The sequence below is a fragment of the Coregonus clupeaformis genome, chromosome 19, assembly GCF_020615455.1.
Source record: "Coregonus clupeaformis isolate EN_2021a chromosome 19, ASM2061545v1, whole genome shotgun sequence".
Lineage (NCBI taxonomy): Eukaryota > Metazoa > Chordata > Actinopteri > Salmoniformes > Salmonidae > Coregonus > Coregonus clupeaformis.
In genome coordinates this window covers 34,268,735-34,286,603 of record NC_059210.1, presented here as the reverse complement: position 1 = coordinate 34,286,603, position 17,869 = coordinate 34,268,735, and the positions used below count along the sequence as shown (strand labels likewise).

Here is a 17,869-nt window from a genome sequence, read left to right as displayed (position 1 = left end):
GCCTAAACCATGACTAGAGAAAGTCAACGAATACAGGAAAGAGCTGCTAAGTTATTCAGCACTGTCAACACTTCGTGCATTTTATGGCTTAAACATTTTGAACATTCTCCCTACTTCCATTTATGCTGCAACGAATGAATGAGTATTGCAAATTGTTCAGATAAGCTTGCGTTATTATTAGCGGCTTGTGTCTTTTTTAATAGAGCAATATTTCACTTTCTCTGGTCATAGGAGTAACAACGTGAATTGGTGCATGAGGCAGAAATAATGCAGTGCAACTTGTCGCCATCAGCTGGAAGACTGTGTCCCCTTTTCAGAGGGAGGGAGAGCAGCGGGACGGTGAGTCAGGTTAAGTGCTCCCTCCCCTCAGACTGACCATCAGATGCAGGCCATCAGTCCATAAAAAATAAAAAGCAAATCATTATGCTCACTCAGCTGTGCCTCAAGTAATACAACAAATAGTCTATTACCAGTGTGATCATATATCACATTTTTAAAAAATATAATTTTAAAATGGTCTGAGAACAACATTGGCAGGGTAATTCAAGCATAGCCAATATGCAGTGATAATGTATTGGGCCTATAGCCTACTGCACAAACCTCATTGCTACAGAACTGTTTTCAATTGGTTAATGTTGCATAGGCTTAATACGTTTTTTAAAGTCATGTTAATAAAAAAAAAAATGATATCTGTGCGGTAGATCACAGCTTGCATTTTGACTCAGAAAAGGTTGGTGACCACTGTCTTAAGTAGAATCCACGCCACTTGTATCGCACAGAATATGTAGTTGGATACTCAAGATATTTGTTTTTCAGTCCATGATCCAGCACCATTATTGCTACCCACTCAGGGGGATCTGTGTTTGAGTCAGTCTCAGTAAATGGTCAGGCTCATTGAGCGGTTCATCTTCTTGCCGACGAGTCTGGAGGTTTGGGGGTTGGACTGGACAGTGGAGCGGGTCAGGACTCTGTCCGTGGATAGAACCTTCTCATCAGCTGCAGTTTTGGCAATCTGGGCCTTCTTCAGCTCCCTGGGGAAAGCAATGTAGAACAGTTAGACAAACCCTGAATTAGAGATGCACATTTTTGTAAATTTTGCTGCAGACTAACCGACCCTCATTAACCGGTAAAAACATTTTCCAAACAGTAAAATGACGTGACAAACAGAAAATACTATACATGCATTCAAGGAACTGACATGTTTCATTAAGAATTTAATGGAAACATGAAACAATAGCAAGCCTGGTTAATGGCCCAAGGAAGTCTTCATAAAATAATTGTCTCCACGTTTCTATGGTTGGATTTTGGCTAGCCTACTTTGAAGCAAGGTAAGACATGCCTCATTATTGGAAGTAAAGTAAAACATTCAGGTTTAAACAATTATACTGCCTCAAGCTCATACTGCAGTGGTGGGTGACGCGCTGATAGCCTGCCTACCATTGACTATAGTCTATGCACTTGAATGGAAAGCGCACTTTAATTACGAGTCGTGATTAAGAAATAAAAATAGTAGCTGTTTTTAATATCGTGGCCATCAAAACTGTTTAACACGCCATTGCATTTATAATTGTTGTGCACGGACTGGGCTTACAAAAGCACGTTTCACTCCTGTACCAGCTTTTAGAGGAGCTGTTCTCAAGCCGTCTGACAGGTTATAGGCTATTCCGCTCCTCAAACTAGGTTCTGTATGCCGATGTAAAAGCAAGAGCAAGAACTAGCTAACCACTGCCTTTAGTAGTGTTGACAAAAGCAACAACCTTCCAGGAAAAACATTGTGTTATATCCAATCGTTGTTTCACTTGGTTTCAGTGCCATTCTGTACTTACTTCTGAAGCAGGGCGTTCTTGAACTTCTCTGCATCGAGTTCCACACGGAGCAGGTCAGCACTCATTCTAGCTGCCGTCAACAGCACCGGGTGCTTGATGAGGTCAAAGGTGGACGGCCGCCTGGCGGGGTCAGGGTGGATCATCAGCTGCAGGGGGAGGGAGAAAAAAGGTTAGCACTAGCTAGCAATAATGAATAGCCTAACACAATCCAATGGATGTTTGAGAGCACAGTTCAAATAAAATTGTATTTATCACATGCACTGAATACAAACAGGTGAAGACTTGACCGTGAAATGCTTACTTCAAATAAATTGTATCCCTTTCAATATCACACAGCTTTATCAGTTTGTCCTATACAAGGACAGTGAGCACCACTGAACGGCAGTGGTACAGGAAAGTATAAGCAAAGGTATTAGGTAGAGAACGACCAATTTTGATTTTTTTGGGCTGATGCCAATACAGATTTTCAGGGGTCAAGGAGGCCGATATTTTATGCCGATATTCAATATCATTACATTTGAAGATTTTTATGACAACATTTCCCAGAGACATCCATGTATACAAGAAACGTGGCTTTTCTCTGCGACTTCACTATTACACTTAGTTATCATCAGAAGCATTTCATTATTATTTATTACCTCTAAATATTAGTCTAATATACAAATTAAGAAATGTCAGATTGGAGGGGGAATTTAAAAAAAATCAGATTTTGACGCACTAAACCATTAAAGTCCGATGCTTTTTTCCCTCCACTTCTCCGAACAATTCGCATAACGTCACCAACACTGCTGCGGTCATTCTCTGTGGCAATATGTTGTTCAAAGTGGCTAGAGAGGATGCAGTAATGAGAGAAATCATATATTACTGGAAATATAATATGCTACTGAAAATATTAGGATATAGGCTTTGCATCCTATAGGATGAATCATGAAAGGAGCTTGGCTACGTTTCATTCAGTTGCACCCAAGAGAGGAAACGCAAAACTGACAACTGTCGTCATTTCTCGCACATATGCTGAGCCTGTAACGAGACATATTTTTTTCTATCTGATTAAAGAGATGAAGTCCAGACAGGCAAGGCCTATTTTAGGAAACTTTCTGAATGGACATAGAGAATATGAACCCATACACGCACACCCACCCACCGGAAAGGACCCATCAATCAAAGCTGCTTGCAGCAAATCTCACTCAGACACATAAGCAACTCACATATGTCCTTTCCCAAAAATGCATTAAAAACCTTGCTTTAGCTCCAAATAGGGCTGGGCGGTATACTGTACAGTATTTTACTATATACCAGTATTGATGCATGGACCGGTTTGAGATTTTACTTTACCTTCTATGACAGTATTTCATTAAAAAAAATTATGTGATACGCAACTCTGTATGTATGCATGCATGTATGTATGTACACACACACACACACAACCGGTCAAAAGTTTTAGAACACATTTACATTTTAGTCATTTAGCAGACACTCGACTTACAGTTAGTGAGTGCATACATTTTCATACTGGCCCCCCATGGGAATCGAACCCACAAACCTGGCGTTGCAAACGCCATGCTCTACCAACTGAGCTACACGGGGCCACCTACTCATTCAAGGGTTTTTCTTTATTTTCACTATTTTCTATATTGTAGAATAATAGTGAAGACATCAAAACTATGAAATAACACATATGGAATCATGTAGTGACCAAAAAAGTGTTAAACGAATCAAAATATATTTTATATTTGAGATTCTTCAAATAGCCACCCTTTGCCTTGACAGCTTTGCACACTCTTGTCATTCTCTCAACCAGCTTCATGAGGTAGTCACCTGGAATGCATTTCAATTAACAGGTGTGTCTTAAAAAAAAAAAGTTAATTTGTGGAATTTCTTACCTTCTTAATGCGTTTGAACCAATCAGCTGTGTTGTGACAAGGTAGGGGGGGAGGGGGGTATACAGAAGATAGCCCTATTTGGTAAAAGACCAAGTCCATATTATGGCAAGAACAGCTCAAATAAGCAAAGAGAAATGACAGTCCATCATTGCTTTACGACATGAAGGTCAGTCAATACGGAACATGTGCAGTCACAAAGACCATCAAGCGATATGAAACTGGCTCTCATGAGGACCGCCACAGGAATGGAAGACCCAGAGTTACCTCTGCAGCAGAGGATAAGTTCATTAGAGTTACCAGCCTCAGAAATTGCAGCCCAAATAAAGGCTTCACAGAGTTCAAGTAACAAACACATCTCAACATCAACTGTTCAGAGGGGACTGTGTGAATCAGGCCTTCATGGTTGAATTGCTGCAAAGAAACCACTACTAAAAAGGACACCAATAAGAAGAAGAGACCTGCTTGGGCCAAGAAACACGAGCAATGGACATTAGACCGATGGAAATGTGTCCTTTGGTTTTGGAGTCCAAATTGGAGATGTTTGGTTCCAACCGCCGTCTCTATGTAAGACTCAGTGTGGGTGAACGGGTGATCTCGGCATGTGCTTTGCTGTTGCACTGTCTGTGATTTTATTTAGAATTCAAGGCACATTTAACCAGCATGGTTACCACAGAATTCTGCAGTGTTACGCCATCCCATATATTTTGATTTGTTTAACACTTTTTTGGTTACTACATGAGTCCATGTGTTATTTCATAGTTTTGATGTATTTGGTGGTGGTGTGTGTGTATGTATGTATGTATATACATACAGTTGAAGTCCAAAGTTGACATACACTTTAGCCAAATACATTTAAACTCAGTTTTTCACAAGTCATGACATTTAATCCTAGTAAAAATTCCCTGTTTTAGGTCAGTTAGGATCACCACTTTATTTTAAGAATGTGAAATGTCAGAATAATAGTAGAGAGAATGATTTACTTCAGCTTTTATTTCTTTCATCACATTTCCAGTGGGTCAGAAGTTTACATACACTCAATTAGTATTTGGTAACGTTTCAGGTAGCCTTCCACAAGCTTCCCACAATAAGTTGGGTGAATTTTGGCCCATTCCTCCTGACAGAGCTGGTGTAACTGAGTAAGGTTTGTAGGCCTCCTTGCTCGCACACACTTTTTCAGTTCTGCCCACACATTCTCTATAGGATTGAGGTCAGGGCTTTGTGATGGCCACTCCAATACCTTGACTTTGTTGTCCTTAAGCCATTTTGCCACAACTTTGGAAGTATGCTTGGGGTCATTGTCCATTTGGAAGACCCATTTGTGACCAAGCTTTAACCTCCTGAATGATGTCTTGAGATGTTGCTTCAATATATCCACATAATTTTCCTTCCTCATGATGCCATCTATTTTGTGAAGTGCACCAGTCCCTCCTGCAGCAAAGCACCCCCACAGCATGATGCTGCAACCCTCGTGCTTAACGGTTGGGATGGTGTTCTTCAGCTTGCAAGCCTCCTTTTTCCTCCAAACATAACGATGGTCATTATGGCCAAACAGTTCTATTTTTGTTTCATCAGACCAGAGGACATTTCTCCAAAAAGCATACTGCTAAAGCAACACTCGAGTGGTTTAAGGGGAAACATTTAAATGTCTTGGAATGGCCTAGTCAAAGCCCAGACCTCAATCCAATTGAGAATCTGTGGTATGACTTAAAGATTGCTGTACACCAGCGGAACACATCCAGCTTGAAGGAGCTGGAGCAGTTTTGCCTTGAAGAATGGGCAAAAATCCCAGTGGCTAGATGTGCCAAACTTATAGAGACATACTCCAAGAGACTTGCAGCTGTAATTGCTGCAAAAGGTGGCTCTACAAAGTATTGAGGGGGGGTGGTGAATAGTTATGCGTGCTCAAGTTCTGTTTTATCGTCTTATTTCTTTTTTGTTTCACAAGAAAAAATATTTTGCATCTTTAAAAGTGGTAGGCATGTTGTGTAAATCAAAATGATACAAACCCCCCAAAAATCAATTTTAATTCCAGGTTGTAAGGCAACAAAATAGGAAAAATGCCAAGGGGGTTGAATACTTTTGCAAGGCACTGTATATATATTTTAAAATTTCAACCAATCGATTGAACAGACGACTCTTGGTCGACCAACATTTCTTTTTTTGGTCGGGGACATCGCTAGTGGAAATTATCATAAAAAGTGCAGGAAATGTAGAAATTGATGTAAATGCTGAACATGATTTTTGTTTGGAAATGGATTGAACAGTACAAATCAGGGGTGTCAAACTCATTCCTTGGAGGGCCTAGTGTTTGTGGGTTTTTGTTTTTTCCTTTCAATTAAGACCTAGACAACCAGGTGAGGTGAGTTCTTTACTAATTAGTGACCTTAATTAATCAATCAAGTACAAGTGAGGAGCGAAAACCCTCAGACACTTGGCCCTCCATGGAATGAGTTTGACACGTAGTATAAATGGAGAAAGACCCATTGAAATCACCTATAATTTGACCTCCCGAGTAGCGTTTCAATGTAAGGCACTGCATCGCAGTGTTGCGGCGTCACTACAGCCTGGGGCTGTGTCACAACAAGGAATTCCATAGGGCGGCGCACAATTGGACCAGCGTCGTCCAGGTTAGGGGAGGGTTTGGCCGGGGGGGCTTTACTTGGCTCATCGCGCTTTAGCGGCGGCTCCTTGTGGCGGGCCGGGCGCCTGCAGGCTGAATTTGGTCGTCAGTTGAATAATTTTCTCTGACACATTGTAGTGACACATTCTCTGACACATTAAGCGAACAGGTGTTAAGAAGCGTGGCTTGGCGGGTCATGTTTCAGAGGATGCATGGCTCGACCTTCACCTCTCCCGAGCCCGTTGGGGAGTGATGAGACAAGATCATAAATCACGAAATCGCACTCCACACTGCCCTTTCCAACCTGGACAAAAGGAACACCTATGTGAGAAATCTGTTCATTTAATACAGCTCAGCGTTCAACACCATAGTGCCCACAAAGCTCATCACTAAGCTAAGGACCCTGGGAATTAACACCTCCCTCTGCAACTGGATCCTGGACTTCCTGATGGGCCGCCCCCATGTGGTAAGGGTAGGGAACAACACATCTGCCATGCTGATCCTCAACACTGGGGCCCCTCAGGGGTGCGTGCGTGCTTAGTCCTGTACTCCCTGTTCACCTATGACTGTGTGGCCAAACACAACTCCAACACCATCATTAGTTTGCTGACGACACAACAGTGGTAGGCCTGATCAACGACAAGACAGCCTATAGGGAGGAGGTCAGAGTCCTGGCAATGTGGCAAAGGAGTGGATTGTGGACTACAGGAAAAGGTGGGCCGAACAGGTCCCCATTAACATCGACGGGGTTTTAGTGGAGCGGGTTGAGAATTTCAAGTTCCTTGGTGTCCACATTACCAACAAACTATCATGGTCCAAACACACCAAGACAGTCATGAAGAGGGCACGACAACACCTTTTCCCCCTCAGGAGACTGAAAAGATTTGGCATGGGTCCCCAGATCCTCAAAAAGTTATACAGCTGCACCATCGAGAGTATCCTGACCGGTTGCATCACCACCTGGTATGGCAGCTGCTCGGCATCCGACCGTAAGGTTCTACAGAGGGTAGTGTGCGTACGGCCCAGTACATCACTAGGGCTAAGCTTCCTGCCATCCAGGACCTCTATACCAGGCGGTGTCAGAGGAAAGCCCTAAAAATTGTCTAAGACTCCAGCCACCCATAGACTGTTCGCTCTGCTACCGCACGGCAACTGGTTCTGGAGAGCCAAGTCTAGGTCCAAAAGGCTTCTTAACAGCTTCTACCCTCAAGCCATAAGACTCCTGAACAGCTAATCATGGCTACTACTGTTGTGTCATCTGCAAACTTGATAATTGAGTTGGAGGCGTGCTTGGCCACGCAGTCATGGGTGAACAGGGAGTACAGGAGGGGGCTAGGCACGCACCCTTGTGGGGCCCTAGTGTTGAGGATCAGCGAAGTGAAGGTGTTGTTTCCTACCTTCACCACCTGGTGGCAGCCCATCAGGAAGTCCCAGGATCCAGTTGCACATGGCGGGGTTCAGACCCAGGGCCTCGAGCATAATGATGAGCTTGGAGGGTACTATGGTGTTGAATGCTGAGCTATAGTCAATGAACATCATTCTTACATAGTTATTCCTCTTGTCCAGATGGGATAGGGCAGTGTGCAGTGTGATGGCGATTGCATCGTCTGTGGATCTATTTGGGCGGTAAGCCCAATTGAAGTGGGTCTAGGGTGATAGGTAAGGTAGAGGTGATATGATCCTTGACTAGGCTCTCAAAGCACTTCATGATGACAGAGGTCAGTGTTACGGGGCGATAGTCATTTAGTTCAGATACCTTTGCTTTCTTGGGTACAGGAACAATGCTGGCCATCTTGAAGCATGAGGGGACAGCAGACTGGGATAGGGAGAGATCTAATATGTCCGTAAACACACCAGCCAGCTGGTCTGCGAATGCTTTGAGGACGCGGCTAGGGATGCCGTCCGGGCCGGCAGCCTTGCGGGGGTTAACATGCTTAAATGTCGAACTCACGTCGGCCACAGAGAAGGAGAGCCCACAGTTCTTGGTAGTGGGCCGTGTAGGTGGCACTGTGTTATCCTCAAAGCGGGTAAAGGTGTTTAGCTTGTCCGGAAGGAAGACGGTGACGTGGCTGGTTTTCCTTTTGTAGTCCGTGATTGTCTGTGGACCCTGCCACATACGTCTCGTGTCTGAGCCGTTGAATTCCGACTCCACTTTGTACTTCTATACTGATGTTTTGCCTGTTTAATTGCCTTGCGGCGTGAATAGCTACACTGTATTCTGCCATATTCCCAGTCACCTTGCCATGGTTAAAAGTGGTGGTTCGCACTTTAAGTTTTGCGCGAATGCTGCCATCTATCCACGGTTCCTGGTTAGGGTACATTTTAATAGTCACAGTGGGCACAACATCTCCTATACACTTCCTGATAAACTCAGTCATCGTTTCAGTGTATTCATCAAAATTATTTTTGTGAGCTACTTGGAACATCTCAGTCCACGTGATCAAAACACAATCTTGAAGCGTGGATTCCGATTGGTCAGACCAGCATTGAATAGTCCTTAGCACGGGTACTTCCTGTTTGAGTTTCTGCCCATAGGAAGGGAGGAGCAAATTGGAGTCGTGGTCAGATTTGCCGAAAGGAGGGCGGGGGAGGGCCTTATAACCATCCTGGAAGTTCAAATAGCAATGGTCGAGAATTTTAGCAGCCCGAGTACAACAGTCGATATGTTGATAGAACTTCGGCAGCCTAGACCTCAAATTTGCTTTGTTAAAATCCCCAGCTACAATAAATGCAGCCTCAGGATATGTGGTTTTCAGTTTGCATAAAGTCCAGTGAAGTTCTTTGAGGGCCGTCGTGGTATCGGCGAGAGGGGGGGGGATATACACGGTCGTGACTATAACCGAAGAAAATTATCTTGGGAGATAATACGGTCGGCATTTGATTGTGAGGTATTCTAGGTCGGGTGAACAAAAGGACTTGAGTTCCTGTATGTTACTACAATTACACCATGAGTCATTAATCATGAAACACACACTTCCGCCCTTCTGCTTCCCGGAGAGATATACATTTCTGTCTGCGCGATGAACTGAGGACCCATCTGGCTCAATCCGATTTCGACAGAATATCCAGAGAGAGTCATGTTTCCGTGAAACAAAGTATGTTACAGGCCCTGATGCCTCTCTGGAAATAAATTTTTGCCCTGAGCTCATCGACTTTGTTATCCAAAGACTGAACATTAGCGAGTAATATACTTGGAAGCAGTGGGTGGTGTGCGCGCCTCCTAAGTTGAACCAGCAGGCCACTCCGAGTGCCTCTCCTCTGCCGGCGATATTTTGGGTCAGCCGCTGGAATCAGTTAAATTGCCCTGGGGAGAGCAAACAAAGGATCTGCTTCGGGAAAGTGGTATTCCTGGTCGTAATGCTGGTAGTTCTGGTGAGTTACAGTCGCTCTGATATCCAATAGTTTTCAATTTAGCACTATCCATATAGGCCAATTCCCACAAGTGTAAAGGGTTAATTAATACATTTTAAATTCAAACAATACATTTCACTTTGTATATACCAATCTAACTACATAACATAATGGTAATAATTTGTTTTGAATGGTAAAGCTCTTGATAAACTGGGTAAATCAAGATGGCATAGGCCTACTCACAATACAGGTGAATGCATATTCAATAGGCGTGTGAGCATGCATTGAGTTATTAAGCTTGTTTTGGCTTATTTCAGTGGAGTCTATTGTGCTACAGATGACACGCAATCTGTTGCCCTTCCATTTTGGGACTTGCATTAGCCTACCGATAAACAACATTTGCATAGAAGCAGCCTAATCTTTTCTTTCATAAAAAAAGGTGCACTGTCTCTAAGACTGGAGCAGACCAGTCACTCAAGACACTCCTCTCTTACATGCAACAGTTCCTCAATAAAGAGAAAGTCATTTAACCCAGTGAACAGTTTGAAACAATCAGCTTGCTTTGCATATTAAAACAAAATAAAGTTTTAGGATAGTGAACTGACGTTAGCTTCAGCTGTAAGCTAGCTAGCAAAGTTATGCTAGCTAGCAAGACGTTAAAGTGCTGTAGCCTGTATATGGACATTGTTTTGCCGAACAGTAAATTAATGAACACCTTCAATAGGTCTACATAACATGTGTCATTATTCAAGTGGCTTAAGCCAGGAGTTCGCAAACGTAAGCCAAACTATATGCAGCATGAGTGGGTAGCTAACAAGATGCAGTCCAGCCAGAGGTTCATCGCCGGCTTGCAACAGCGCACTCGCGCTAAATGGACATCGGCTGCGCAGGGCCAATAGACTAGGAAAGGCTAATATCGTTCTTACCTTGAGTAGACTCAGGAATTGCTGAGAGAGAACTTGTGGGATGAGTGGAAGTTTTCCCTGACGAATCTGGTGCCACTTGTCCCCATTGGTGGGCATAGGCTCTGCCCCAGAGGCACTGATCACAGTCAGGGCCAGGGCAAAGATGTCTGCCTTCGTCAAGTTACTGTAGTCCTGGGAGAAAAGATTGACGTGATTAGGAAAGCTGTAGAGAACCATTTAAATTATCAAATACTACACTTTAGCCAGGGAGGATCTGTTAAGTTTCTCCTGGAGAGAACATCACCTCTTGAAGGACTTCATTTGCCAGGAACCTGCTGTCACCTTCCTCAACTTGAGGATTGTTCAACCTCGTCACGTGGCCAAGGTCCCCTATTTTGTACACCACACTGGTGGCCAGTCCATCCTTTTCGTCCTCCTCTTCGTCACACGCGTCTACACTGCCAATCATCTTGCGTGAGATAAAAATATTGCCTGAAAGAGACAATACACAAATTAGTTTTCTAACCAGGTGTCCATCCAACCTTTTTATGCGGGTAAAGTACAAAAAACGTAATGACAGGCCTGATGAAAACAGAACATTTTTCGGTAAACTTCTAAATGTCGACAAAACAAAATACGCTAGACAAGGTGGGATCTTGTCGGTAAAATGAATTAGGCGAAGTAAACTTGGAGTCACACAATGACATGTGTGGTCCTCCTACTACGACTGCAGTTTATTAGGCTACAGATTAAATAAAGGATGATGACCTTCACAGGGTGGTGAAAGTGCACGGTGATGAGCTTGATGCTCCTTTCCAATAAATATCAAGGGTCTTATTCTGGTGACATAATCATCGATGCTTGGCTGCTGTTTGACAAATAATCTCGCTCTTTTGTCCTAATAATAATAATAATATAATGTAATATAATAATCTCATGTAGTAGGCTATACGTGCACTCTAGCCAACAGCACGCAGCTAGCGCTGTTGGCTGGAGCGCACGTGCCAATACCAGAGTGGGCTCACTCGCTATATAACACAAAAAAATGTTGTGACAAAACCATCAGTAGAGTTGAAAATGCCATGAAAACCCATTTAACTTGTCTTTTTTTGTCGGTAAATGGGAATTTAACCCCAAAAGGTATTTTTATGTGCACTACGTCATCATGTATAGCCTTTTATCTGCAACAAGTCAATTTGATGGAAACATCTCTGGTGGGAAAATGCGCATATTGTTTTTATGCAGATTTTTGAATATTTGCATGAAAATCTGTAGCCAATTGGATGGAAACTAGCTAATGACTAAGTAAAGACAAAAACACGTCAAACAAATTGCATTGAAATAGGGATGTTTTTCACAAGAGTTCCTGCTGTAAACATTTTTACTATAAAAATATTTGATATGAGCAAGAGCAAGAGCAGTGTGCTGGTTTCTCTTATTTGCTGTTAAAAAGCTAAACATAATTTGTTTTTAATTCCAAATTATCTCCTGATATAAAGGTTTATGCTTTCCCCTTAGAGGTACTTACTAGGCTTGATGTCCATGTGGACCAGTGAGGACAAGTGGATGTACTTGAGGCCGCGCGTCACCTGCAGCAGAAGGGCCTTCAGCTCCAGCTCTGACAGGAAGCCGAGCCGCCGGTAGTTCTCGGCCGTGACGTCCGAGAGGGTGCCGCCGTTACAGTACTCATTCTGGATGAGCATGTGGTCATCCTCAGCCCAGGCCGAGTAGTAGCGCACCACGTGGGGGTGCTGGCCCAGCACGGCGTGGGCGTACACCTCCCGGAGGGCGTTCTGCCTGTGGGGGGAGGAGGGAAGTACAGATGTGGTAAGATTAGGCATTTCTTCAAGTTTGATGTTCACTGTCTGTTAGAGACTGTGGATATGACAGCTCACTATTCCCAGCATTAAGTCTAGAGACTGGCTTCAGCAAGAGTGTCCATATGCAATAAATGTATAGGGTGCTCCTGCTTCACAGACAGAAACTCCAACTTACTCATCCACAGAGCCTGCCAGGGGCTTCTTCGAGCACTTGATAGCGTAGATGCAGCCATCCAGTCTTTTCACACACTTGAAGACGGCACCATACTCCCCACAGCCAATCTTCTCCAGCTCGTGGAACTCTGAGGCGTATCTGGACTTCATGTTGCTCTCCATCATGGTGATTCTCTGAGTATAGAGATTTAATAGAAAATCATATTAATCCAAATAATATATAGTTACACTATGTTATCATTGCTTCACATTACACTCCATTTAACTGGATACGCACAAATGAACATCAGGTTGAGAGCTTTGCTGATGGGCAAAATAACATGCCCGCAAGTGAACCAAGCCGATCACAATGCTATAAAGAAATCAGGACAAGAAAATAACTACCTTTGGTGGAGGAATGACTTCTTCCTCTGTTTCAGCATCACTCGCCTCCATGTCCTCACCACAGGAGCTGAATAAGATGAGACAGAGTTTGTTAGCATACATTCTACACACCAGAGGGCAGCACGGAGGCCTTCACACACACGGCAGAGTTCATTAGTGACCATGATGGGGTCCTGGTTTCCTGCCAGACTTTTGCCGTACTCATTACATTTACATTTTAGTCATTTAGCAGACGCTCTTATCCAGAGCGACTTACAGGAGCAATTAGGGTTAAGTGCCTTGCTTATGTTTGTCAACGGATTTTATGACCAGGCTAGAAATAACAATGGGCTACAACCTGTGTGTACTGACATATGGACACATTCAGGTATCAAGCGATAAGTCCCCCTGTAGCTCAGCTGGTAGAGCATGGCGCTTGCAACGCCAGGGTTGTGGGTTCGTTTCCCACGGTGGACCAGTATGAAAATGTATGCACTCACTAACTGTAAGTCGCTCTGGATAAGAGCGTCTGCTAAATGACTAAAATGTAATAAGATTAAAACATAAGTGTTCAATTATCCTCTGTTGAAAATTGGACTAAGTTCCATTGTTAGATAGTCCAATACTTGGTTGGCAAAAATAAAGTTAGTCCTATATTTTAACAATGCTTAATGAGTGACAGACTCGTTACAGTGTGCCCTCTTTCTGTTGTTCCTCTGTTGAGTGGCAGACTGGATGAGGAGGGATTCAGGGGTGAAGGGGTTGATGTTGACCAAAGGGGTCTGGCTTCTCCTGCTGTCCGGATCAGATTTTCCTGTGGATTCCACAATCCCGAAGAGGGCCACTCTTCTACTTGAGGACACTGAGATGGCAGTTCTAGCTTTGTTCAGCAAACTCTGTGAATGACATAATTAACATATTCAAGACATGTTGTTATATTATACAACAAACCTTTTGATAAAGCTAAAATACCCTTAATTAATTGGAATAACATTATCACATATATAAATAACTAATTGAGTAAAGTTGAAGTGAAATTGAAGTGAAAATATGCCTTTCAATTATGTCTGATTTGGAATCAATGAGTCATTTGGCCAGCTGACAGACTGTGCGTTATATAACTGTACAGTACAAATAAATATAAATAAATAGGTCACTGGGCCTTTACTATTATTCCACCAACAACTACCTTTACATTTTTGAAAATGTTTAAAGTTTCAATGAGTCATTAGGTCCTGCTGCCAACCTGTTGTGTTATGTAATTGTACAGTATTACAAAAGTGGGACAATGGGTGTGACTATTATTGGGCGTTACTAATGTAAAATGTAACGTTTCAAATAAGTCAAAAGCCATGCTGCTGTCAAAAGTACTGAGGCCTCCAAGATGGCCGACCTTTGTTTTCAAAGTAATCTACTGACATTCGTGTTTCGTGGTTGCTGCCATCTTTCTCGGATTACTCCGCTTTCGCACTAGCACTCAGTGCGCACTGGACAGACAGCGAACAAGCGCCAAGAACTCTGTCAGAGCACCTGGACAGCTTAACCACAGATAGAACAATGAGACATATTTCACTGGATGTATAAATGTGAAGCATCCGCTTGGCGTTTCCACTCACTACCAAATATGGTAGTGAGAGGAAGCCCACTGGAGGGCCATGGGAGAAGATGGAACAAGATGGATTTTGGCAGACGTTCTGCAAATTTTCTCATCTATGAAACTTTTGATCTCAATACAGTTCTGTACCCAAAACTAGAATCTGTTATCAACAGAGTGGACTATGGGTTGTAGACTTTACCCTTGGCAAAAGTGTTTTTATTTTTTTATTAAATCGGGTTGTTTATAAGGAGTGCAAAGGCTAATTAAATTTTTGCACACGCGACTTCAATGAGTAGGCGTTCCCTAACAGAAATATGCAGATGATGCTACAACGCGCCAATAGGATCTCGCTAGCTCGTGCTTGGCTCTGCCCCCCTCCTTGCATGTTCTGCCCACTATGGCTCATTTGTTTCCATTGATGACGACAGGCTGTGGTCTATCTTGGTATAGTTATAAAAATCTTTGGCTTAACTACCCAACCGGGGCCTCCCGAGTGGCGTAGCGGTCTAAGACTGTAACTACCAATTGGGGAGACAAAGGGGTAAAAGTACAACAACAAAAAATCCTAGCTAACCGGCACTTCCCCTGGCTAGCTGGGGTCATGACCTCAGAGCATTAATATAAAATGTTAATATCTTCGGCTGTGAGTAATGGAAAATAAATTAAAATATCGTCCCCGGTGACAATAATTCTTATTAGGAATTTTCAAATTTGACTTCTCTACGGGGCAGTCAAAAACGTGCTTCCAGACTGGAACCCTCTTCCCTTGGTCAAAAGCCATGCTGCTGTTTCAATGACCAAGTTTACATGTGCACAGTATTGCAGATAGTAGCGCATATCGCTCTTAAAAATTCTCTAAGTACCACCACCACATTTCGCACAGGACCAATCTTTCCACTGTTATGGAGTTATTGTGATTTCTCTACAGTCACTAAACAAAACAGACAACTTTACCGGTGTTAACTATATTAGCCTACTAATGCATTCTATCGATGTAAGACATTCTGGTGAGCACTACTTTATTTAGTCTTCTAGGGCAACAAGTTATGACAGAAGAGAAGCTGGATGTATCTAACTATAGTTGACATACAAATGGCCTACCAAATGTCGTAAATTATAAGAAGAAACATGTCTAAATTAGGGGGTGAAAGAAGCCTGCGCACACAGCGAAAAACACCAGTAAATGGGATAAGATGTTTACATGCCACAGTATCCCATTTAAGATCAGCATATCTGAGGCATCTTATTCGGTTCTCATAACCGGGATACAAGCCTTTTCGGGTTATTGTAAACGGGATGACGTTTATTTGCGTAAACTCAAAAACAGAATACTTGAGTATACCGAATAATAACGGGATATTGGTGTGCATGTAAACGTGGTCAATGAGGCCGACTGACTGCTGTGTATGTAATTGTACACCACTACAAAAGTGGGTCCTTTCGACAGCTAGTTTTGTTTTGTTTTCCTTACTTTCTACAAGAGTGGCATTAATATCAGAAAATGCATAAACTGGCAAACATAGCTACTCCATCAATGTTAATGCAATATAAATAGTTAACGTTACATTCTTCCTTACTTTCTACAAGGGTGGCACATGGTGCACAAATCATATCATGAAAAAAATATCTTGATTCTTGAAAATATCAGAAAATGCATAAAATGGCTACTACTCCATAAATGTTAGCTAGCATTAGCTACATTGCACTAAGTTGTCAAAATGATATTGGCGGGTATGTTTAATAAAAATTGCAGGTTTTCTGCATCAAACGTTCTCAAACCTTTGGTGTGTGTGGAGTATCAAAAAGGCGTAGTTTTTTAACGGTTTTATGTGGAGGTGTGTCGGGGCAGTCTGTAATAGGTGAGGTCGAGCAGTCCTCGTCGTCCTGAATGTATGTCCGCTCCGGTGAACTCCCGTACGCCTGAGAGCTTTTCCGTGGAGACGCTGGGGAGCCCTTCGTGAAAATAACGCTACTGAGGGACTGAAGGTGAACCGGATAACTGAATCCTTCGCTCCACCGGCACCGTTCCACATCATCCTCAATCCGATTCAGAGGGCTGTTGTCCTCGAGTCGTTTATCGACACTGTCCCGTCGCTGATGCACTGCAGAGTCCATTTCTGCAAAAGCCGATTCGGCTCCTGTGCTGTTGTTGCCGTCCTCAATCGGTTCGTCTCCTTCATCGCTCGGTGCAAACTGTAACTTTTGACGTATTGGTCGGGCGTTGGGAGATAAACTTCCATGTCGACGACTGCAACTGTAACTCTGCATTTTTCATTTAAACCCTGGCTATCACTTTCTTCTTAAAATGTGGTTGTTTATAGTTAGCCAACTAAAATTGAAACCAACTCAACTGTTAGCTAATCCACGTAAATTACTATACAACTAACGTTAGCTAGCTAAATTAGCTATCCAGCAGTATTTATCACCATACGATAATTAGCTACTAGCTTGTAATATCAAGAGTCACTGTACACCAGAAAAGTCAAGAACGACGTCGGCTAGCAACACAGCAAAGTTGACGTTAGCTAGCAAGCTACTGTAGCAAACGAGAAGTACGGCAAAAAGTAAACCAACTTGCTCAGAGATCTCCTAAACCCTACATTCCGCGAACACGTTAACGTTCTCTTGAGTTGACGGGTGGCAAAATTTAACATAATAAATAGCAAGAGGGCTCAGAAGACGTGTAGCTAGCTACGTTCGTTAATATACGTCTAGCTTGACGCCGTTACCACTCCTAATAGCTAACGTTACAAGTTAACCGGAAAATGGCTGCGCCGCACAGCAACTCCTCGTCCAGAAACCAGTAACCACAAAAAATAACCCCGTAAACTCGCAATAAAATGAATCAGCTATTTTAAAACATTACAAACTATAAAAGTGTATTTTCACTAGCTATGTTTACAAAAATTGTTTTAATGAAGCTCCTGTCACGCGCGTGGTGCAGGGCTTCCCGCGACCTTTGATCAGATTACCTACTCCTCAGCCAATGGGAACGAACCATGAGCTTTTAAAAGATGGGTGTACCCAAAGATTATGTATTATATTGACAAGATGGTAGCGTGACCGCTTTAACAATGGAAATACATGTCCTCAAACATGGAAGGTAGGTGGGAGGATCAGGTAGGACAATCGCAAACCGATGTGGAACCTGGTCTCAGAGCATGTCGTATTATTCTGTACGTAAATTCCAAATCTCCATTTAGTATGATCAAATCAAGTTACATACACATATTTAGCAGATGTTATTGCGGGTGTAGTGAAATGCTTGTGTTCCTAGCTCCAACAGTGCAGTAGTATCTAACAAATTCACAACAATACACACACAAAAAA

At 42.9% G+C, this 17,869-nt stretch overlaps 1 protein-coding gene across 1 annotated transcript; it reads right to left on the bottom strand.

Moving 5' to 3' along the window:
- Positions 1-572: 572 nt before the first annotated feature.
- LOC121532066 (wee1-like protein kinase 1-A) lies at positions 573-17,537 on the bottom strand. The gene is made up of 9 exons (XM_041837735.2): positions 16,319-17,537; positions 13,627-13,838; positions 12,964-13,030; positions 12,581-12,753; positions 12,114-12,382; positions 10,890-11,077; positions 10,607-10,777; positions 1,827-1,972; positions 573-1,031 (listed from the first exon to the last, which is right to left on the bottom strand). Exons 1-9 carry the CDS (start codon positions 16,805-16,807, stop codon positions 875-877), a joined length of 1,872 nt encoding a protein of 623 aa, XP_041693669.1. The 5' UTR covers positions 16,808-17,537; the 3' UTR covers positions 573-874.
- Positions 17,538-17,869: the final 332 nt, after the last annotated feature.

Excerpts from the sequence above, each read along its gene's own strand:
- LOC121532066 (XM_041837735.2), bottom strand. The coding sequence starts at position 16,807 with ATGCAGAGTTACAGTTGCAGTCGTCGACATGGAAGTTTATCTCCCAAC. Across the intron at positions 13,031-13,626 it reads AAGAGGGCACACTGTAACGA|CTCCTGTGGTGAGGACATGG; the intron begins GTCTGTCACTCA and ends CATCTTATTCAG. Across the intron at positions 12,383-12,580 it reads CTGGCAGGCTCTGTGGATGA|GCAGAACGCCCTCCGGGAGG; the intron begins GTAAGTTGGAGT and ends CTCCCCCCACAG.